Source organism: Larus michahellis, chromosome 3 (genome assembly GCF_964199755.1).
Source record: "Larus michahellis chromosome 3, bLarMic1.1, whole genome shotgun sequence".
Lineage (NCBI taxonomy): Eukaryota > Metazoa > Chordata > Aves > Charadriiformes > Laridae > Larus > Larus michahellis.
The window spans coordinates 50,556,406-50,579,701 of record NC_133898.1 but is presented as its reverse complement, the minus strand read 5'-3'; the positions used below and the strand labels follow the sequence as shown (position 1 = coordinate 50,579,701).

The 23,296-nt window shown below is 36.3% G+C and overlaps 1 protein-coding gene across 4 annotated transcripts in view; it reads right to left on the bottom strand.

The window, feature by feature from the left end:
- Positions 1 to 23,296, bottom strand: part of SIPA1L2 (signal induced proliferation associated 1 like 2) — a 152,296-nt gene that overhangs the window by 76,351 nt on the left and 52,649 nt on the right. For all 4 annotated transcript variants that reach the window (XM_074580113.1, XM_074580114.1, XM_074580115.1 and 1 more), the window contains exons 3-5: positions 10,504 to 12,210; positions 4,596 to 4,729; positions 2,859 to 3,047 (exon numbers count right to left, since the gene is read on the bottom strand). In XM_074580113.1, coding sequence (XP_074436214.1) covers positions 2,859 to 3,047; positions 4,596 to 4,729; positions 10,504 to 11,968 — 1,788 coding nt within the window. In that variant the 5' untranslated portion in view covers positions 11,969 to 12,210. The remainder of the gene's footprint in view (positions 1 to 2,858; positions 3,048 to 4,595; positions 4,730 to 10,503; positions 12,211 to 23,296) is intronic.

Sequence of the window (23,296 nt, the reverse complement as noted above, 5' to 3'; positions counted from 1 at the left end):
AGCAGCTGCCAGCTCATTTGCAGTAATCTGAACCTCCTACCCGTGTGCTATGTGCATTCACGATTATGAAAATAGAAGACTTAAGCAAAAGAACTCTCATGCCAAGATCACAGGGACTGTGCAGAAGCAGAAATTGAGGTACCTTTAGAACATCAATGCCTAAGAAAGAAGTAACTAAATAAGCTTTAGCAGGATCTTCTCATGTGGTACATTTAACTGTCATGAAAAACTATCAGAATATTTAAAACTGATAAAGTTTGCCAGTTTTGAAATGGTACCGCATGCTTATTCAAGTCTTTTAAAGTAAATAATTGCAGATATGGTTCTGATTTCATGATTTCTAAATTAGAAATTTTACATTCCACATGTAACCCTATGTGACATCAGAAAATAATTTCTAAACCTTTCTAGCTACTTGGGTATATGATATGTATTCAATGTGCATAGCAGTCCTTCTTGACTCAGAATGTCTATGTTCTAGTCAGAATCACTCACTAATGAATTTTGGCATCTTGTTGTCTTCTTGTACAGTATAGATTCTTTATCATGTAGCAACAACCTGTTGACTTTCATCATGTGAAGATTTTAGAGTTTTTCTGGCAAAGAACTTCAAGATATACGCTCAACAGCCGCTAAATATCACTGCAAGCAAAGCATCCAATTTCTTTGGGCTTTTTGTAAACTTCAGCCTTTGGCCTAGAGAGAAGTTAATATTCCCAGAGGATGTGAGGGGAACTAAAAAGCAAATATACAATAAAAAAAATTAACAGAAATGGAGAGCAGGAACCAGGGGGTAATTAGAGAGAGGTAAAAAAAAATAAAAGCTTGTTCAGGTTACAGATAAATAGTTGACTTTTCTTGTAAATTTACAGACAAATGTAATGCTGATCATCACATGCCAGAATAAGTTGGGAAAATGCAGATTATTTATATATTCAAATTAGGTCATCAATCCAATTTGCATCTACTTTCTACTGTGATTTTAGAGAGGAAGTTTTAGCTGCAAATATCCTCCGTAATCCAATACTAGACTTCACTGAAAAGTATGAAACAGGTAGAAAATGAAATCAAAACACCAAAACATAGTTCCTCAGTCTGCGGAGGAACTATGCAAACATTTAATACACCGTTACGCAAAACGAATATTATCCTGGTGACAGTATTAATCCTCTAGATCATGATTCATATTTTTAAATTCATGACACTTCAGCCAGCCATCACCTTCAGTTGCCAAGCATAAGTCTTTTTATATTTGCTTGATTAATAAATTGAAAGCATCAAGTACATAAGAGGATTAATAGATCTCATGCCAGTTCTATGCACAGCTTTCTGTCTATGTTCAAGTAATTATCTCATAATAAGCAGCACATAAGATACATTACTATTACATTTTGCCTGGTGACAGCACATTTCACAACAGGACCAAATTTTCAGAACTGATCGCCCAAAACAAAGAGTAGTGCTATGTGCTGCTGTTTGTCAAAATTAGGAGTTGATGGTTAAAGACCAGTTCAGTGGACAATCTCCATTTCCCATTTGTGGGAAATACTTACAGTGAGTTTGGGAAACATTCAGATCAGGTCAAATAAAGTAGTACTCTACACTGCCTAGAACATACTGCCCCTCTGAGCAGTGAATATTATTTATTAGATTAACCTAAACTCACTATGGAGCTCAAACAGGAAAGACAGAGAGCAACAGTACATCAGGAACTCCTATATTCAGTACTGAGTGCTTCTGATTTCGCTTCACTGTTTTACCAGAAGAACTGACAAACCCAGGAAAAAATAAGGACATTAGGCAAAATGAATTTTCAATTAAAAGTCCTCCTCAAAGACTACAGTGAATAAAAGTAGTAAAACATACATACAAAAAGAGCTTAACAATCTACCCAAAAAACCCAATCTTCTTCCTCTCTCTACATTTACTTGGTTTAGAGCAATTGTTACACCCACAAGAGAAGACAGAATAACTCTGGTAGACACCACCAATGTTAGATGTAATCACTAGACCCAAAACAGAATTAGCATTAAAAAAAAATAATTATACCATCATCATAATCAACTGGATCCATCAGCTGATTCAACTTGAACAGACAGATACTGAGTTTTACATAGAAAGTGCAATCTCCACTTTAAATGAACGTGTTTTAAAAACATGGTTTTAAAAGTTGTTTTAAAAGCCACCACAAGCCTGTCCTTCACAGACTATTCAGAAGCTACAAATTTAATAACTGGCTTTGAACAAAGCAGATTCACTTTATTGAACCCAATAAGCCTCACCATTTCCTCTCCAAATTTAAGCTGTATGAATATTTCATTGCCATGCAGTTAATTCATTAGTCTCAATCACCATTTCAGTTGTTTGAACCCAGAAGCATTCTATTCTAGTAAGACTACTGCAAGCTAATCAGAAAATGTTATTGTAAAAAACAACCCAAAATTTCAGATGCAGAGACTTAATATGTTAGATCCTTTTGCCTCCTTACCTATACAAAATATTAATAAGATGTTAGATGTACTTTCATGTGCATTCAACATTTGTACACATTAAAGTGCAAATACAGATTGGGAAAATCACTTCTTACCATTGTTAAAAGTTTAGATATAATCTTTCTCTCACTTAGTCATCTCCATAGACCAATATTTTTTTCTAAGCTGCAATGTATTTTAAAAATAATTTGCTTAGAAAAGCAAACCTCATTTTGTGAATGAAAATACATAAGTAGCTGCAAAACCAAGAGAGTGAATGGTCTGCATTACAGATCAATGCTTATTAAAATTACCTGTAAAATACTTAAGAATTTTTTAATTTTATTTTAATGAATAGTCTTTAAAGAAAAGTCACGTGCTACATACCCCTTGTTCATCCAATTTAAGCAGTTGTTCAGGTACTTTGGGTGAGTTGGAAGCCTGCCGCAGGCACTGAATGCTCAGCTCCGGTATTACATACTCTAGTACCTCTTTGAGAGGCAGACCTCTTGCTGTGCCATGCCGAGCAGTGGATGGTATAGCATCTTCTAAAATTGCTCCTCTAAGTGTAGTAAGCTGCAGTAACGGTAAAACACACAAAACATTTTTAGTTCTAATACCGCAAACACTTTTAAAGATATAAACTTCAGGTTTTGGCAAAAGCACGGAAGAAAGAATGGGAAGAATAAGATCCCTATTTTTAATTTTTTTTAACAGTAAAAAGATTACTAAATAACTTTTAAAGAGGAAACAGGCTCTTACTGTCTCAGTGACAAATACATTTTTTGTTTAAAGAAATGCACTGGTGATCTTATTAACAGGAAAACTAAAAATTGTTAATTTTAATGCCATACTACCCTAGCAGACACAGTAGTTGAATGTGAAGCAAGACACAGCTAATGGCACCTTCATTTAACCCATCCACCTATTCTTTAAACCATGCAGCTTTATCTTCATTAGCTTTGGCAAAAAGAGAGTCGTTTCTTAGAAGTGAGTCAGCTGAATCACGTCTCCACACATAAATACAGCGACACCCCTTTTTGGCAATAAAAGAAAAACCTGGCCTAAAAAAATTTTATATATATCTGTTTCTGTATCTGTTTGTACAAGCACATGAGCTCAGAGGTATCAGGAGGTCTAGCTAATGCTTCTCTATGTCCTAATCACAATAAAAAGCAACAGGCCTACAGATTATGAAAATTTATAGTTGCTTGCTACCATAATAACATTGTGTATTTTCATACAAATGAAAGCTTGTTGCTGTGATAAAGAAGGAATTAGTTTGCAAGAGATACTAATTATCTTGAAACAGAAGTTGAGACTAGTCCTTCCACAAGGATCACAAGTGAGCTAATCTTCCAAATAAGACAATTATTTTTATCAACATATTAATATTCCTTCCACAAATCATGTATGTAGAAGTATATAAAAAGATCTCTCAGAAAAAAAGCCTCTAAGAAAGTATTTTGAAACAAAACACAAACGATACAAATAAGTCGTAGTACTAGCTTTCATATTTCCCCCCTCCCTTTTCCCCTGTATTTCTTAAACTTTTATTTCTATCATTAGAAATTTAACAACAAGCAGCTTGATCCAAATCTATCTTCTGCTTTGTTCATAGAATCACAGAATGGTAGGGGTTGGAAGGGACCTCTGGAGATCATCTAGTCCAACCCCCTGCCAGAGCAGGGTCACCTAGAGCAGGTGGCACAGGAACACGTCCAGGCGGGTTTTGAATGTCTCCAGAGTTGGAGACTCCACCACCTCTCTGGGCAGCCTGTTCCAGTGCTCTGCCACCCTCAGAGTAAAGAAGCTCCTTCTCATGTTTAGGTGGAAACCTAAACATGTTCTTATCATCTGTTCCTTTGCTTGCCCCTTGCAGTTCCCTTCAGCCAACTTACCTCCTCTTGGGTGCCCGATTAAAGAGAGAAAAACGTTATGCAGTACGGAAAAGGAAAACTTTGTTCCAGAAGCAACTACATTTACTAATGCTACAAGAAACATCCCTTTCCCATTAGCAGATTTACTTTCAAAGTTAGCAACATATCCACACACAAACAACTAGTATCCGAAACTCTATGTTAACTTTTCCATTCCTTTGCAGAAATACTGAAAGAACATTACCTCACTTGTCCTGAAAACTATGCGATAGTTGAACTGAGATCCCTCTTTCTCCTTAGCATCTTCAACCTTCTCCCTCCGGATGCTGACTGCTACAGGCCCAAGATTTTCATCTATTCCAAAGTAGTTCTGATGCTCTTTTGAACAAGTGTGAATGAAGAGAGAAGAGAATAATGAATTACGAGTCTCCTAGAAAACATTCATCAAATCTCATTAAAAAGTTCTGCAGCAAGAAAAAAACATTTTTAATTAAGCTATGAGATCTGTAAATACACTGATCTTCTGAACTGCACAGTAAGTACATAAATTACAAAATGCTAATTTTTGGAGCAGAATGGTCATTCATATCACATAATTCAAATTACTGCAACTGCTGGTACTGTGAAATAATTTTTTGCATTTTTTGTTACTATGAAATTAATCATTTTTCTTGATACTGTAAGAAACTACTTTGGAGAAACTTTACCTACATATAGTCTTCAACAAAAGCTAACAGCCTTCAAACAAATGAAGTGCTATGTAGCTTCCTTCATTTCATTCAATTTATTCTTATTTCAAGCTTTACAGTCAAAGCAGAAACTCAGTTTTAAGAAGCGAAAACTGAGGCTAGTAACTCTTCAGTCTGTGATGAATAGTTAAATTCATCCTTAAGCACCTGGCCCAGTTTGGGAGAGTAAAGCACTATCGACAGAAGAGCAAAATGAAGTTAAGAGACTATTTTAGCAGACTAGACAGATTCAAATTTATGGGACCAAAGAGGGTACACGTTGAGGGAACTACTGTAAGGCCAGTCTTTATCACCTTTGAAAGGTCATAGTGAGGGGTTACACCCACCTTTAAAAAGGGCAAGAAAAAGGGGCAGGGAAGCTATAGACTAGTCACCATAAACCTTAGTTCCTAGGGAGATTAAGGAACAAATTCTCATGGAAGACATTTCCAGGCATATGAAGGACAAAAAGATGCTTAGAAACAGCCTGCATATATTTACCAAATGCAAATCATGCATGACCAAGCCAGTTGCTTTCTACAATGAGATGACTGGCTTTATGGATGAGGAAGGAGCAATGAACGTCAACTACTTGTACTTTAGCAATGCGTTTTACAGTCTCCATTCCTGTAGCTAAACTGAAAAGACACGGTTTGGACATACAAATTACAAGGTAGACATAAACTCTGTGGACACCTGACCTCAAAGGACTGTGATTAGTAATACAAATTCCAATTTGTGGCCAGTTACTAAAAGGTTTATCAAAAGTTTATCGTGGACCTGCTACTGTTTAATATTTTTTTAAATTCTAAATGATGGAATGGAATGCATCCTCAGCAAATTAATGTACATGACCAAGCTCAAGTAGAACAGTTCATGTATCATAGGTTAGGGCTGTAGTTGGGTGTAACAGATGAGGGGGAATAACCGGCAGGCTTTTAACAAATGAGTAACGTGTGCACAGGGCACATACTGAAACGCATAAACCTTGCAGCATTTCACAAAAGCGGGCAAAGGAGGTTAACTCACCCACTCAGGTAGAGTCCTATAGCTGTGGGCTCTCTGCGCTTCACTGCCCGCTCTCCCCTTCCCCTGGAGGCTGCTGCTGAGCTGGGACAGCTGAGCTGCATGTGAAGCCACTCCTAACCCACTGAAGTTTTCAACCTGACGTGCTAAAACAAACTCTCCCTTTGACAATCTGATAAAATGGACTGACAAAGACCTGTATCTGAAGCAGAACAAGCTCATCCAACAGCATAGGTTGGGGAGCAGCTGCGTCAGGAGCAGCTCTGTGGAAAAGGATTGGGAACCCTGGTGAGCAACAGGCTGCACAGCAGCCAGCAGAACCCCCTGCAAAGGTGAAGGCTAACCACACTCTGGGCTGCACTAGCAAAAGCATAGCAACAGGTCAGGAGAAGACATTAGGCCTCTCCGGTACTTGTGAGGCCACATAAGGAGTAGTGTCCAGCTTTGGACAGAGTGGGACAAGGCCAGCAGACAACTACCAAGACAATTAGGGGCCTGGAGCATATAGCAGGTGAGGAGAGACTGAAGGAGACGGGCTTTTGCAACCCAGAGAAGAGCAGGTTAAAAGGGGCGAAATAAATAACTGCAGGATCCCACTAGCTGATGACGGGGTTATAGAGAAGGGAGAGCCAGACTCTTCTCTAAGGTACAGAGAGAAAGGACAAGATGCAACCATCACAAGATGCAGCCCCTCATTGAGGGGAATCAAACACAGGAACAAGCTGCCAAGTGAATTTGTGAAATCTCCATCCTTAGAGATGGTCAAAAGCTAAAGGGACAGCTAAAGGGGAGTAGGTTCTGAGCAACCTATTCAGAACCTCGTCCCATTAAAGGCCGCTTTAAACAGGGAATTAAACTGGATGACCTTCAGAAACGTCTTCCAATCCAATTTACACTATAATTCTATATTTTAAAGAGCAATGAAGTAATAGACTAATTTATACTTTTAAGATTGTCTGGATTAAAACCACTTTTCTAGCATTTTTGAGTTAGTTCAATACTTTTTTTTTTTATAAAAACAATGTATTCATAGAACTGCACAAGGAAGTTTTGGCAAAATGTCTTTCACTGAGAAGTCATCCATACTCTCAGAATGGATACAAAAAGATGAAGTTATCTCTACATAAATGGCAGTCTTATTCGTCAAATCAATTTTAAATTAAGTTTCCAGTAGCCTTTCAAAAATCTATCTATAAAATATGCTGGTGGTTACTGTTCGTCTCCAAGTGGAGAGAAAATGAGATGAGTAGCAGCACATTACAACTAGCACCCTTTTTTTGGAAGGAACACCTGAGATCAAAGAGGCACAGACATTAAATTATTCTCTCATGCTCACCAACTACACTCCTTCCCCAGCCAGAGCAGTCTACCTGCATGGATAAATTATACCTCGTGGATTTTCCAGTATTAAATTAAAACTTTGAGCCTTAATGGGCAAATTTTTCAAATGGAACAGGATTTTACAGACCAGAAAGAGAGAATCAGAGGCCACACACTTTCAACAACATAAAAACTCCCCACAGCTGCAGATTCAGGCCGTCACAAAAGGTAAACTTCTCAGTTAGGGATTCTATAGCCTTCAATTTTGATGTTAATCTAGAAAAGGGTATTACATATTTACTAGATTTCTTGGCTGCAGTATTACTGAGCAGAAAAAAGCAAGCTTGGCCGATAGCTACTTATTTCTTGTAGAATGAAAGACACAAACCCAAAGACATTATTTATGTACATTAAAAATAAAATACATAAAAACAGTTTCAAGCATGGGAATTAAAGAAGCTGAAGTAAAAGAAAGAATAGCATGGCTACTGATATTCTGGGAGTTGGGGAAAACATTTTTAATTCAAGGCACTTTTTAAAAAAAAATCTCATAAAGTACAAACTCATTAAGTTCATTTAAATGTATTTATGTTGATTTAAAAGTATCGACTAGAGGGAGGAGATGAAAATAAGTGCTATTTTCTATCTGTTTAAAGAGAGATGGTAAAATATTCCTCATTTTTCACTTTTTCATTTTGAGGAATCATTGTTAACTTTTCTTCTAATACAAAAGTCTTCTACAAAACTGAGTTAATACCAAAAGCTTCCTAAGCCTGTACATTTCTTCTAAGACATTTTTTCAGTTTCATATCAGCAGTTGATACAATAGCATATTAAGAAATGGTTGCAAGCATCCCTCAAACAAAAAGCATGGTAGTAATAGTCAAGCCTTAAGGTATTATGAGAATAATTGCACAAGGGTAAAAAGAACAAGTCAACGATAATAAAAGCCTATTTCAATTATTCTCTTTAAAAATCAACATAGCTTTTGTTCCCTTCTTATCCCTTTTTATCCCACAAAAATATATTTCACTAAAGGACACCATTAATAAATCAAAACCATGAAATAAAATAAAATATTCTAGCTTTTACAAACCTTAACTGAAAACTGAGAAGATATTTTCCATAAACATTAACATATTTTGCATCAGTCGTGTTGGACTTGATTTTAACAATAGTTACAAAGCTTATAAATATGCAGTATAAAACTACAGCTCATTTAAGACGACACTGAATTCCAAATCTCTCATTTCTTGAAAGGGAATGGAATAATTAGTGCTACATGTGCCAGGGTGTTTCTTCCATGCATCTTAAAACAGAAATAAAACTTGTATGCTGACAAGTGCCAATTATAAAACTGTGAATTAAATCAAATATTCAGAAAGTTATTTCTTTTTCATAGATATCTTGTTAATGGCAAAGAAAATCGGTGGCATTACATATGTCTCTATGTACAAGTGACTATTGTTTACTAAATTTTTATTTCATCCTTCCACAATTATTTTGCTAAATTCAACTGTGCTATTAAATCTACAATTCAATGAACAATCAGCTAGGAGAGCTCACTCTCATGGAAGAGCACCAAGTAAGACTCAGTATGCATATAAATGCTACTTTTTCTTATACGGGAGATCAGCACAGCAGCAAGACATTTTGGTGCCCGAGGCAAAATGCCTTTTTTATTTTCTCTGTCCACAATAAACTTTGCTTAGGTGAGAACTGTGTTGAGCTGGATGTAATCTGAAGATTCTTTATATGCTTGATCCCTTGAGATAACAGGTATTGAAAATTAAGTTTCTAGTTCCACCAACATGTTTGCTCTGCCATCCTTTTGTTACAAGTTTCCCTTCATTCTCTTCCAGTCTGACTCCCTCAACACTTTTTAATCCTTTACAACCTGCCTAGCTTAACAGACATTTTGAACCTCTGAATTTACTGCCCGTTCCTTGCTTGGCTCTGGGTCTTTTTCTTCCTCTTCCATGACAGATCCAGATTCTTTTCTTTCTTGCCTTTTAAATACAGTGTTTTTACAGCCAATATGTTCTAGGTGTGTACTGTGTTGTGAAAACAAGCGCTGTACTGCATCCTCTTTCGACTCCCTTGGAAAGGGTCACAGGAGGAAGGAGTACAGCACAGTGCTTATTTCCTGCTGTTCAAACATAGTTAGAAAGCAGAGGAAGTATGATTTCAGGAAGACTCGGGCAGTAACCAACACTCTTTTAAGGACAGAAGCAGATATTTTTTTTCTTTTCTTTTAATAGCAGCAAAAAGTCTGAGCTGTACTACCTAATACAGAAAGGACAGAGAGATGTATTTTGGGATTCTCCCCACAAAAACAGAGATTTCAGACACACTGCACAATTCAGTGCTGCATACAGACAGCCAAAGTAGATCACAAAGTCGAAACAGTTTATCTTAATAACGATTCAGGCCAAGATAAATTACTCCGCTGAGAAGAGTACCCTGGCATGGTGCAGCGTGAACATATCCTAAAAGAATAGGGTAAAAGTCTTGGAGAAAGGCATAAGCCAACCTTCTTTAAGCTGAAAAACTAAATGTCATCAGAAGCTCTCTGTTTAAGGAGTATGCATATGAGCATACAGTACGGAAGGCCCCAAGAGATACTTGAAGACAGCAGAATCTAGAAGAAGGGAGTCAGAAGCCTCACTAATAAAACCTCCTCTTTTGGAGACACTTTTTACGAAATAATGATTTCCACTCTGGGCATCAGTATTTCCAATGCATTTACTGGATATAAGTGTCTTCTTTTCCTCCTGCCCACCAAGAAAGTTTAGTTCAGAGAAGTTAATTTATGTACTAATTTAAATGACCACATACTTAGTGAACTTACACAACACTTACGCAAGTATTGCATAACTTTATAAATAACCCACTGGTTGTTGAATAACCCTCTGGGAGAGCAAAAATAACAGGCTTAATTTTAGTAAAGAGTTTCAGGGTCCTCTGTAATACTTAGGTCTCTCTATAGAGAAGAAGGAGGAAAAAAAAAATATCTTTACTAAGCAACTTAAATGTAATGCATGAACATCTCAGAACAGTTGCATTAGAAAAATTTACCTTTTCCATAGAAGAACTTGCGGTAATAATATGCTCCAAGATCAATGTGTTCTATGATGTAACGCTTCACTTTCTCTCTGTGAATGGACTGGTTTTCTCTTGGTACTTCCAGTACTGAAACACCAGCATTTGTGCAATGGGAACTCAGAGAGGACTCAAACGAACAACTTTCACCTGAAGAAAAAGACGCTGAATTTGCCCTAGAAAGTGCAATCCGTCTATCTCCTTCCCCACCAGTTTCGTTCCTGAAGTAAGGGCAACTCAATACTAAATCATTGCTTTTCCCATCACCCTCATCAGCATCTAAATTCTCTTTTGAATTGAGGTCCTCTTTGCTTCCCAAAGGAGATTCACAGTTTCCCGTCTGGCCTGCTGGCATCTGAGTTTGTGACGCAGCTGAGGCCCCAGTGGTTATATTTTTTCTTTTTCCTACATTTACTCTGGTAGCCATTGCTTCATTTATGTTAAACAAAACGCTCTGAACATCATAATGTGCAAAACATTTCTGACAGTTCCAAGAACGAACATTTCTATCAAGTCTATCATCCAGATCAGACGAAAACTTAAAAGTTTCATGCTCGCTTTTAACTGTTCGCAATTTTCTAAACAGAGATGTTTCTACTGCTTCTGATTTTAGTCTCCTCTTGAAAGATTTCTCCCTGTCTCGACCAATAAGTAGGGCACTATCCATATAATCCAAGCCAGAAATCCTGACAAATTCTCCTCTGGAAATCTGCGCAGCAGCATGTAGACTTGGAGAAACTGTCGGGTCACAGTGGAAAAACTCAGAAAATCCAAATGGAGCAAGGGGTTTATGTTCAAAATTTTCCACTCGGTATCCTCTTAGCATTGCAAAAAAGTTTTCTCCAGACAAGCCTTGTCTATCAATTGAAGAGGTGCTGCCATATTCTCTATGAAGAGCTGCTCCAGTATTTGGGTTAACAGCATTCTGGTCTAACACATCTTCAGCATCAATGTCGCTTATTGTCACATCACTGTTGCTTCTTTGCCTTATGGGATGAAGACCCCTTTGAGGGGAATGAACAAAAAGATCTCCAATGGAATATTTTCCCTCCGTAAATTCCAAATCTAACTCTTCTTGCTGTCCATCACTTTGGTCGTTTTGTCCATTTGGAAGTACTGAGCCAACACCTTCGTAACTGGTTGGAGGTCTGTTTTCCCAAGCAGCTTTACTCAGCTCTTTAGAGCAATCCTTTTTAGGAGGCCATTCAGATACCCTTGCTCGAACGCCCATTTTAGGCACAGCTGGTGTACCATTTGCTTGATTATTTTCAGTTTTGCTAGATGCATTTGAAGAAACAGGAGGACCCATGCTACCATTCAAAGCTTTAAGTTTTCTAGCAAAATAATCATCAGATTGCATGCTTCTTGAAGACTCCCTGAACTTTGAGGAAGTTCTGCTAACTTTGTGCTTATCTTCTTGCAAAGACCTTTGATCAGTCATGTCCAGTCCGTGGGAGGGGAATCACTACTATTGCATAAATTTACTGTTAGTTTTTTTATTACATTGTCTTTTATGGGCCAATAAACTGCAATACAAAAATACAGTTACAGTCTTCCCAGAAGTACAAGCAGAAACCTCAGTGTACCATTTTTGTACAACTTCTGTCAGGAGAGCAATCTTAAAACATTTCCTTCAGTTCAGACGCATTCAGTTCAGTATTAGCCCAGGCAAATTTCTTTTATCTGTTCATAAAAAAAAAGAGAAAGTGTATTAAAATGTTTATAGTCAATAACAGTAAGCTTCCAATGCTGCTTGGATATACACAACACCACATGGAACTGGAACTAATGAGACTTGCTTTTTATGGTTTTCCTATCCTTCATCTCCTAAAACCCAACAAACGCAATTATCCCTGTTTCCCATATGATGCCCACAGGATGCGAGCAGTTTGAACCTGCATATCTCATGGGCTAACCAGTACACAGGCACTGAATAGCAGACTAGGTTCTGCCAAGCAGAATAGCCACATACAATTCTCTCTGCGTTTTCTTCAATGCTGACAGAAACTTTGATTGCGGTCAATTGCGAGTTCTTTACATAACATGAACGAACATTGCCACCTAAGACACCTTTTTCAACTTTGCTTGAAACTGGCTAATACACGAAGGAGTTACTGAGGCAAGATTGGTTGCAAATGTAAGCAAAATATATGAAACAGACAGGACCTTAACAAAGAAAAGTGTTTTGTCGCATTTAAGACAACATTTTAAAGGTAAGTAATCTCTCCATTAGGATTAATTCAGTGAATAAATGCATTTCGCTTACCCTCCCCCGGTTTCTCCCTAAAGGGAAATCTACTTACATTCCTTTATTTGAAGTGTCAACTATTATTTAGCTGTGTAAAACAGTTACAGTTTTTTCTATCACATTGTATTCCTCTGGTTGGGAACCTAGACTGTTAACTCAGTTACTGTGCTAAAGAACGTCTGCTGTCTTCCGCAAATAAGAAAAGATAGTAGCCCTATTGATAAGTGTTAATTTGCTTACAGAATAGGAATTGTTACAATATAAAAGTATTCTTTAATGGCTTTAATGGTCTTAAGAATGACCATGACTCATGCTGTGAAGATTCATTTGCAGGCAGAGCCCATCCTTTAACCCACTGCATAAAACTAGAGTAGAATGAGAGACAAGACAGCATGTTATATAATTCCTGTTCAGCTTTTGTTCCTTGAACAAAAACACCAACAAAATGATGTTTTAACATGCTGCACATAAGCATAATACACATTTTTCAGAGTTTAAAAAAAAGGTCAGAGGTAAGAGGAGCTCAGAAGGTAAGTGGTTTTTTTCCCCTACATTTAATGACATAAAAATTCTTAATAAAAAAAAAAAAGAAAAAAGAGACCAGTGTGAGGCAGAGGGGCAAAAGAATAATATAAATTAAAACTTGACAGATTATTTTTTCTGCTTGTCAGAAATCAACACAAAGTTGTGTTTGATACAGAAAACTTCAGGATTCTTCTAACAAAATGGGTTAATAAACACAAGTTAGAGTTACGTTATCATCATGATTGACATGGTTTCTATGTGACTGTTACAAGGAATGGGTGACAATGACAATATAACATTGCAGCTTACTTTCCCTCCATATGAATCCCTCAGTTCTCCTGTTTGATGGCCAATGATGTCAATTAAAACAAAATTTTTGGTTCCTTATGGGAGTCCAAAAGATTGTTTAAACAACTGACGTGTTCAGAGAAACAGTATTTCAAAAGTAGCACACTACCACCTCAATTATTTTCAATCCAAATCCACAATGTGATTTACCATTTAGCCTCACAAACAGCTGTATTTGTGGAAAGCACAAGAGAGTCTGAAGGCCACAGGAAAGCAAGACTTTTTTGTACGTGTGTGCAGTGTTAGCTTAAATACTTGATGAAGTATGGCCTGAGTAGTTTAAAACAAAGGTACATTGCAAAAGGTAGTATTTAAAGAAAGAATTATTTTTCTTTACACTGTAAAGCTGGTGTGACAGAAGACCAAAGAAATGTCTGTTTTGGAACTGCAGATTGACTTTTTATTGGAAATATTAATATTTGAAGATGTGATGCTGTACATTTAAGGTATACTGGTAAATACTTATTTTTAAATCTGAAGTCGACCTAATTGAAAAAAATCTGCCTGTTTTTAATATAAATGTATGTGTTTTGTTACTGACCATTCCTGTAACTCAGTACAACAGCATGTTTTGGTTGAAAGCTGACCTCTGCTGATGGATAGCACTATATTCTCCTGTCCTTGCTGTTCTTTAAGGTTTTTCTCTCTTTCCGTAGTAAGAATTTAACAACTCACAAACTCTTCCCTATAGATGTTGATATCGTTTATTATAAACCAATTTTGCTTGCTGAATGTAATAAACTATCACTTTGCCAAAGAATGCTGTCAATACGATCATAAGCACCCTTCTCTTCAGACCCATACAGTCCTTTTGGTCAAGTTCTTCACTTCTCTCTCTTCTCGTCTCATCCCAGCATTTCAGAATGGACTCCCTGACAGATACAGTCAGAAAAGAAGAAAAGCTGGATGCCTACCCTGCTGTTGTGCTCCTGCCAACCCTTCCCACTAAGGCTGCTGGATGTTATGCAAATAACTTCAGTTCCTTCCACACAGCTACAAAGACTTCCTTCTGAGCTCAATACAGCAGCTGGTTTGTTAGCCACAGTTACAGTTCTTTAACATGGAATGATTCCAAGTTTCCTGGGGACCTGGATACGTGCCCACAAATGTTCCTGTGCCAGTAGCAGAGCAATGAATAAGAACTGTACTATTGGACTACCCTGTCAAAAGGAGGCTGTTTGGTAATGCTGCCTCATGTCAGCCTTGATAGATGGAAATGAATTATTTAAGAAGTCTTTCTGTGATCATTTTGTTGATCAAGACTTTGGAAATCTGCCCCTGTTATTATGTAATGTTATCAACCTAAAAAGAATGCATAATTTGGATGAAAGCATTAATTCTACTATTTATCAAGATGACAATTCTATAAACCTTGACACTCAAGCTCTACTAATCTTAAAAAATGGGAAGTGCAATTTGATAAAATAGGAGCATAGGCAGGGATGATACGCCAAAAGCTGAAGATCAGACATTTCATTTGCATTCAATTGATTCTACACAGCATTTTCAGTGTGTTCAGAGTCTGGTTAGTTTCCACTCTTCAACGAAACACTTAGTAGGGCAGTAGTGTTATGTATTTTGCCAGTATAGCAGAGTAGCAGTTACACAATGGCTACTTTATGGGAATCCAAAGTTTGCAAGAAAATTCTGCCTTCGGGCCTGTGCTTTTAAGTGCAATGAAAAAGAACAGTGCAAAGGAGAAATGAACACGGTTCATGAGCTGCCTGTATTTTCACAAGTTCTGAACCAGACAACCCACTGAACGAACCTGTCACAAGGTATCATTTCCTAAAACAAAGGAAACTAGGAAAAAAATAAGCAATTTTTGAAAGAGAATCATACAAAAGTTTTTTTAATGGAAGTTCAAACTTGTTTCAGTTTGCTTATTTTTAAAAACAGACTACATCAGCAAATGTTTTTAGATTTACATATTTTCAGTATATCTGTTAAACAGCACTTATTTCTTAATGATTCCTAAATCAGAACTATCCAATTCCCAGAAGCGAAATGAAGGCTATGCTTGGTTATCAAGCCATGTGTCTCCAAGCCAGAAAATTCTGGTCACAGTGAACTATGATATCATATCTATGACAGTTGATTATGATGTCATGCGGGAGAATTATTACTGCAGATAGCAGTATGGAAGAGGAAAATGAGTTCTTCATGCATTTGTTTTCATGCAAATGTCTTTAGAAAACCATGATATTTAAGCATAATTGTCTTTAAATAGAATATTTCTTTCAAAGTTTTGCATGAGGCACAGTGAATATTAAAGGATAACACTGACTATAATTGAGCCACTTATTCAGATTGCAGCTGTGGAAAATGGATTGGAAATAATACAATGAACAAATTATGAGCACAGCTCATGAAAAAAATGGTTCAAATTATTATACATCAAATTTACAATTAAAGCTATAACTATTACAGTATAAATGGTTACTTCTCATATGCATATTTCAGATTCTTGATAAATATGCAGACAGAGACAAGAGGCAGAAGAAAGATGGGAAGACCCTCATTTGACTAATGGAAATACATATGAGCTTCTGTGTAGTGTATATTTGTTGCACACTTCCATAGCTGCGCTGTATTTCTTCACATTTACAGTCTTCGCTTGCAAGAGAAATGCAAGAATAGAAAATGAAAAGAATCCTTTGTTGAAATTACATAGTTACCTAAATGTATCTACAGGATAATCTACCAACAACCATACCAAAGCTTAGTTGATTTGGCGGTTGGCAGGAAAGAGATGTAACTAAGAGTGACAACAGTCTACGTGACTCTCAGTGCTGGTGTAAGACCATCACATTTCTTATCGAAACAGTGAAATTGCATTAGTTTGGAACTGATGCAAGATTTGGGGTTAATAAAAATTAAAACACCACACTCTGTTCCTCTAATACAGTTCCCTTTAACAGAGAAAATGGCAGATAATGTAAATATTGAGACAGAGATGCAACGTGCAATGTTAGAGCAATAGACCTTTAAAATAGAACTTTGAATTCCACAGCTGTTGGGTACTGTTCAATGAAAGGTGTTTTATTTTTAAGAAAGAGAGATCTCCAATCATAACTGCTCTCCCTCATTCACAGGCTGAGAAAAATATAATTTACAGGAATAACTGTATAAGATCTAACAGTAAAAACCAGACCCCCTCAAAAATATTGGACTTGTGTTTGTCTTATATGGTCAAGATCCCCCACTGTCATCTTGGCTTTTCCAGAGAAAATAATTTAATAAAGCACACCTTCCAATTACAAAATACTAAATTCATTACTACTAGTTCATTGGGGTTTTTTGGGTTTTTTTTTTTCTGTTGGTTTTTTTTTGTGGGTTTTGTTTTGTTACAGATTGTTATTAACCAGTACAATTTTTTGGCAGTCTTTACAATTGCAAATAGAAGTTATATACCTGTCAGTCAAGTTCTTGTATCAGTGAAAATTTAAAAAACAGAATGCAAACTGTCTTTGTTTCCTCTCATTCTTTCCATTCATGAATCTAGGCATCAAAGGGCAGGATAACAAAAAAGAACCCTACTCACTGAACTTTAAATAATCTGTTTTCTACAGGGAGACTAAAATGACATCCAGAACACAATTTACATGCATGCACATTATCTCTTCAGGACAGAAAAAAAGTATGGCAGACTGGATGACTCTAAGACATTTCCCTATCTTAAAGTATTTAGATGTACTTATCTCTGTGCCTCCAACATTTCGTTGTAATTGTAATTTCCTTGTAGCTATATTTATCCTCAAAATATTGATAATACAGAATTCTAATTCCAGTTTCATCTTTGAGAATGAAGAGTCTTGAACACATACTGATACAGGTGTGTCATAAAAAACAAGATTCTTAACAAAGAAATACCAGTCAGCAGATAAACAGAAGTACATTTTGTATAACAATATTTGTATTCAGAGTAGTTTGACAGCTTACAAAGTAGGGAGTAAAAACTTGTTTGCATGACATGTACTTTTCCTCAACTAGTAGTACCTTTGCAGTGAGTTCAGATTAGACAGAGTAAAGATGATTCACTTTCAGTTACAATATTGAAACATGGTATTGAAGCAAGTTCCACTCAAAAACAACAGAAAAGTACTTTCAGTGGTCTTCTCAGGCAAGTTGGGCAACCTCTGAATCCTCAGTAGAAACAGTACTGCCCACGTGCTCCGAAACTGTCATATGTCCACCGATTCTTGAATTGCCCCTTCCTGGTTGATGCATGTATTCTCATTTAAATTGTATAATCCCCAAGGCAGGGACTATTTCTTTGTCCTGTCCCAACAGGATCCTCATACGATGACCCACTGTAGGGGGTGTGAAATACTATGCTAATCTAGTTCGTAAACAACAAGTGGACCAAGTTATCTTTCTCAGCTTTGCCTCTGGAAGTAAAGGCAGGACTTGTGCACCACATTCACATCGTTCAAACACAAGGAAAAGGACTAACATGTGCTGACTCTAAGCAATCATTTGCATAATCCAAAAGGAAAGTCAGTAGTTGCTGAATAATCTGTCGCCTGAAAATGAGCTTTTGACAGCCAATTGTATGCATTGGAAGAACACTCAAAAGAGAAATCCAGCATCTGTAAAGCAGCTAGCAGAAGATTGTACAGAAAGGAGAATATTTGTGGTGTATATTGAGGGAGGAACATACTACATGTGTTTCATTTCAAAACAAATGTTTTACCTTGAAGTAGTTAATATACATTAACAAATACTAAGAATGCTAAGTTTCTTAGGTAGCTCTTATAAGATACTGGCAGAAACAAAAAGCCACTCAGCGATTTAGAAGAAATAATGGAAGTGTACTCCATTATTTTAAAACAATGAAAAGAACATATTCTACCTTCTCCCAGAATCAGTCACATTAGAAATTATCTTTTTTGTTATAATTCAAGCTCAGCACACAAAATGTGTTTCCATTGAACTTCCAATGGAAAAGCCGTCTCCTCAAGAGCAGGCATAGATAAAACCAGGGGGAAAAAGAAAACCACAACCCACAAAATACTAAGAAATGCCTTGTCTGTTTCATTAAAAGAAGTAACACTGTAAGAATTTTTGCCCTCACAATACATAAAAAATTGCTGCAGATGGAATGTTGTGATAGAAAAATTAGAAGTACTTAAATAACATCATTATCTATACTTATAAATCTACAAAAATTTAAAACTTCAGGAAGAGAAGATTATTTATAATAGGTAAATACGTTTATATAAATTTCTGGATGAAGGTGTTAGCACTGTATTTTCCAGAGAAATTATCTCGAGCCCTTTTTGGAATATATGTGTAAGGCTGTTTTCACATACTGCATACTTACGCATTAATACTAATGCTTTCGATTATTCTGAAAAAAATTAGGAATATTGGAGTTGGTGCCTCCTGGGGTATCTGAAGAAATGGTTTTTAATTAAAGGGGGATAAGAAAGGAGAGATGTGCTAACATTTTAACTTATTTCACATTCAAAGGTAGAAATTTGGAAGCAGGTTCAGAGGCTCCACTGAAGCTGAATAAGGAGTCAAATACTGGAATAGGAGAAATTATTCAGTAAGAGAACAAGATTGCAAGCTTTGACTTTTCAGAGTCTATATGCCACAAAAATTCATAAAAGGCAATTCCATTTTTTAAGTCTACTACAGTGAGGCCCCAAATAAAGCTTTTTTTATCCACTCAGTGAAAAGATAAAACAATAAATCTATTAAACAGCCGAGACTGCCTATTCCATGAAGCAGGTTTCAGACTCTGACACAGTATTCAACAGAGATTTTGAAATGTACAAAGTCATTTTTAGCCAGAACTAGAAAGTTCTCTTATTGTCTCTATTATAACTGTGTTTCATAGTAAAATCTGCTTCAGACAAGAGCAGAGAATAAGCTTGTGATGTTCACACTGGAGAGGTCAGACTATTTGCGTTGTCCTAAGCATGTACTTGGATTCCACGGTATGAGCTCACAAATCCATACATTGGACATCATCTCCAGAGAGCACCAAATTCCTCCAAACAGAAAAACACTTAGCACTAGAACAATACTAATGCTGTTTCCACCAGAAATACTCTCTCCAATGCATCATGAGACATACTGCATATGATTTTTAAGGGCACCTGATTTTTTTGAAATAGGAAAAGCCTCCTTAAAACAAAAGACAAACTCAGTACATCCACTGGTGAAAGAGATAACCAAATAGGGTGTACAGATTTTAATCACGGGGACATAACAGCTTGAGCTTGAGAAACAAGCTCCATATCCCGTTTCAAAAATCTTCCCTTTTGACAAATTACCATCAATAAGACTGTTAACGCCCAACGCACAAAGGAGGTGTGCTGATTCCCTTCCCTTCTTCTGCTAGACCTACTGCATTCACCTGACGTTTCCAAACACCACCTGGTACTGAACAATAGTTTGGTCAAAAAGCACTTCTGAGATAGCCAGCCTAGAAGCCAGTCGTTCTACAGCTTCATACAGCTATTACCTAGTTCTTACCAGGTGAGTCTTTACAATAACAGTGTTTCTCAAAATTTTTCAGAGTGTGGCTCCTGTCAAAAGACCTGTCTTTTGCCATTCCGACCAGCTGCCTTCCCCCAGGATGGATGAAAATAGTCCGTAATTACTAAATGCAACTGTAGACATTCACTTACACGCTCCTTAGGAGGTGAGCTGATGCAGCTAACACCACTTTTCCTAACACCTCTTGGCAAAGAGGGAATGACAAAGTGGCTAAATGAAGGTTTAGAAGTTCAAGTTAATTCATTTCTAGGGGGAAAAAGAAAAAAGAGCTTAAGTCCACTTCATTGTTAAAGCAAAGGAGAATTTGAACAATCTCATCCATCATAAAAGTTCACAACAATGAAAAAAACCTAAAAGAACACGATCTTCCACTAATTAATAAAGAAACAATTAACACTGTCTATGACAACCGATGGACTATTCAAAAACTCAAAACATTCTAGTGTAGTAGAGATCTAAACTATTCAGTGGGAAGACAGTACAGAGGCATATTTTATGGAAAAAAATAGAAATACTAGCTTTGCTTCTATTTATTTTGTTTTCAAGGAAGTAAAACAAAATTTAAGTTTTATGCTATGTCATTTGTCAGTAGAATGGCTCTGATGTCATAGTTCTGAATTATTTTTAGTAGTAATGAAGGAAGTGGTTGATTAAAGTAAAAGAAGTTTTAAAGAAAATAAGTTTTAAAGGAAATAATAGCCTTATCTGCATTGTTTTTTTTTATGGAAACTGATTTAGTTTGACCTTAGTTCTTTATTAACTGGCATGAACTGTGAGGTAGCATAAACTGATATTACTGGCCAGTTATCTGAACCTTTCAAACTGACTGGGGTTCTGCAGTTTCAGATGTCAGCAAGTAACTTCTCATGTACTTCTGCATCACTTTAGAGCTCTAAAGTATTACTTCACGTCACCGCACATCAAGCTCTTTTAAAGAAAGTATTTTTTGAGAACAGAGATTTAACTTTTTTTCTATCCTTTCTCTCTGAATCAAAAAAGCAGAGATTCCATATAGAAAGAAAATACGTTGAAATCTATGGTCACCATAATACACTGAATTCATATAATCTTACTACATAAAACCAATTTTGTTCTTAGTTTTACAATGTAAATTTGGAAAACTGATTTCATAATATTAACAAAATACATTAAATATCTTGGTAGTTACCAAGTAACTTGGTGACTTGAGTCCACATGACATTTCTAAGCATGTGCAATTGAGCCGGGACCACCTGGCACTGAGCAATCCAGTTTGTGCAAACAAGTGCCTCTCTGAGACAGCCAACCTATAGGCCAGTTGTTCTGCAGCTTTGCAGAGTCACAGTTCTTTTTTCGATGAATAAAACCTTTTCACATAATTCTAGACACAAACAGGACATTAGCTGGAGTCAGAGTGTTGATAGCAGAATATTATTCTTCATTTTTCAGCAGTCCACTCAAATTCAGCACGACTTGATAGCAATAAAAAGTCATTGCCATCTGTTCAGTGATCATTTGATATCTTATCTAGAATCAAAATGATGTCAAGCTAAAAAACTTGTTATCAATGAGAGTTAAAAGGGTCATAATGGAAAATAATTTTGGTAAAAGTTTTATGTAAACTTTATGGAACACTTCCTTCTGCTCCCCCCTCAAAAAAAATCCAAACAAATCAAAACCAAAAAAACCCCACAAACCAATAAGATAACTTAATCATTACTCTACAGTTATAGCTTTAGTTTGTTAAGTTAAAGCACATGTCAGAGAACTTTCTGGAATAGTCCTGCTGAGAAAATATGCTATATATTCATTCAGAAAATAACTGTCTTCAAAATTACAGTATGGAAATACGTTTCAAAAATTCCGAGCCAGATCAGCAAGACTTCATTTTCCTAAATTGAAAAGATTACTTCTCATCATATATATGAATTTTCCATACAAAGCCATCATCATGACTGGGGTTAAGGAACACAGATTCAGTGTGGTATCCCTTCCTGTTAGAGAGACATTAAAACAAACATCTTGATTCTTAGTATGACAACAATGGACTAAACTAGCCTTTGAAAAGCTACAATCCTAAAAATAAGTTTTTAGTAATTCAGGACTCTCTTCTTTGTCCCCCTACTCTCAGTCTTATCTCTTTCTTTGGATTCTGAAAAAAGTCCTGTATGGGGTGATACATGAGGTGATAGCTACAAGCTATCATAAATGTGCTGTCATCTTCCTAACCTTACGATACTGGGCCTAAAGTAAAAATTTTGGAAAGAGAAGTCTTACTTTAAGATGACTTACTGAAATACTCAGCAATTTAATAATTAGTAATTTACCTTTAAATAGCTCTCTGAACACATGAATAAGAAATAATACTACGAGGAAGCATGAAAAATGTACTTGTGGTCCACTGCTGCTAAGCATGGGCAATGTTAATTATAAATTCATATTCATCTGGAATGGTTTGCTTTTATAGGGCCAATTTTTTTTTAACTCTTGTTTTTAAAATTCTGATTACATAACACCCCATCCAATAATTCCGACACTGAATTTTATATTTGATTTATCAAGTTCTGCTCCTTATGTAAACGAAAACGTTCAAATAGGAGGGTATAATTAACTGATCCAAACTGTTCACACACAGGCAGAGTAATGCAGTGTAGGCATAGTAAAAAATCTGTCTCTGAATTTCATTATTGGCCTTGATTTAGCAAAAAGTTTCTGGTCAGCCAACAAACTGTATATCATTCACACAGACTGCACATTTCTGGAACTGTGTTTTTACTTGGTGTCAGTGCATATCTCCCTCTTTTTTGCAGCATATTTGCATTATGGAAACTACAGATTTATTTCAAAACTCAAATTTAGAAAAGAACAATTTCTAAGTTTCTGACTCTTCAAAAGCTCATATTGGATCATAAGACAAACTACACATTTGACACATAATCTAAGTAAATTACATTCCTTCTTCCCAATGCATACTCACCTACTTTATTAGTAAAATCCACAGATTATTTTTCCCCAAATTCAGGATGTTATCAAATAAAATCCTATTTTCTTTACAACCTAGAGAAATGTCTTCTGCTAAAATGAACTCTGACTGCATATTTGTCAACAAATTATAAATTGCTTACAAAAGGTCTCAGCTATTTGTGTCAACATTAT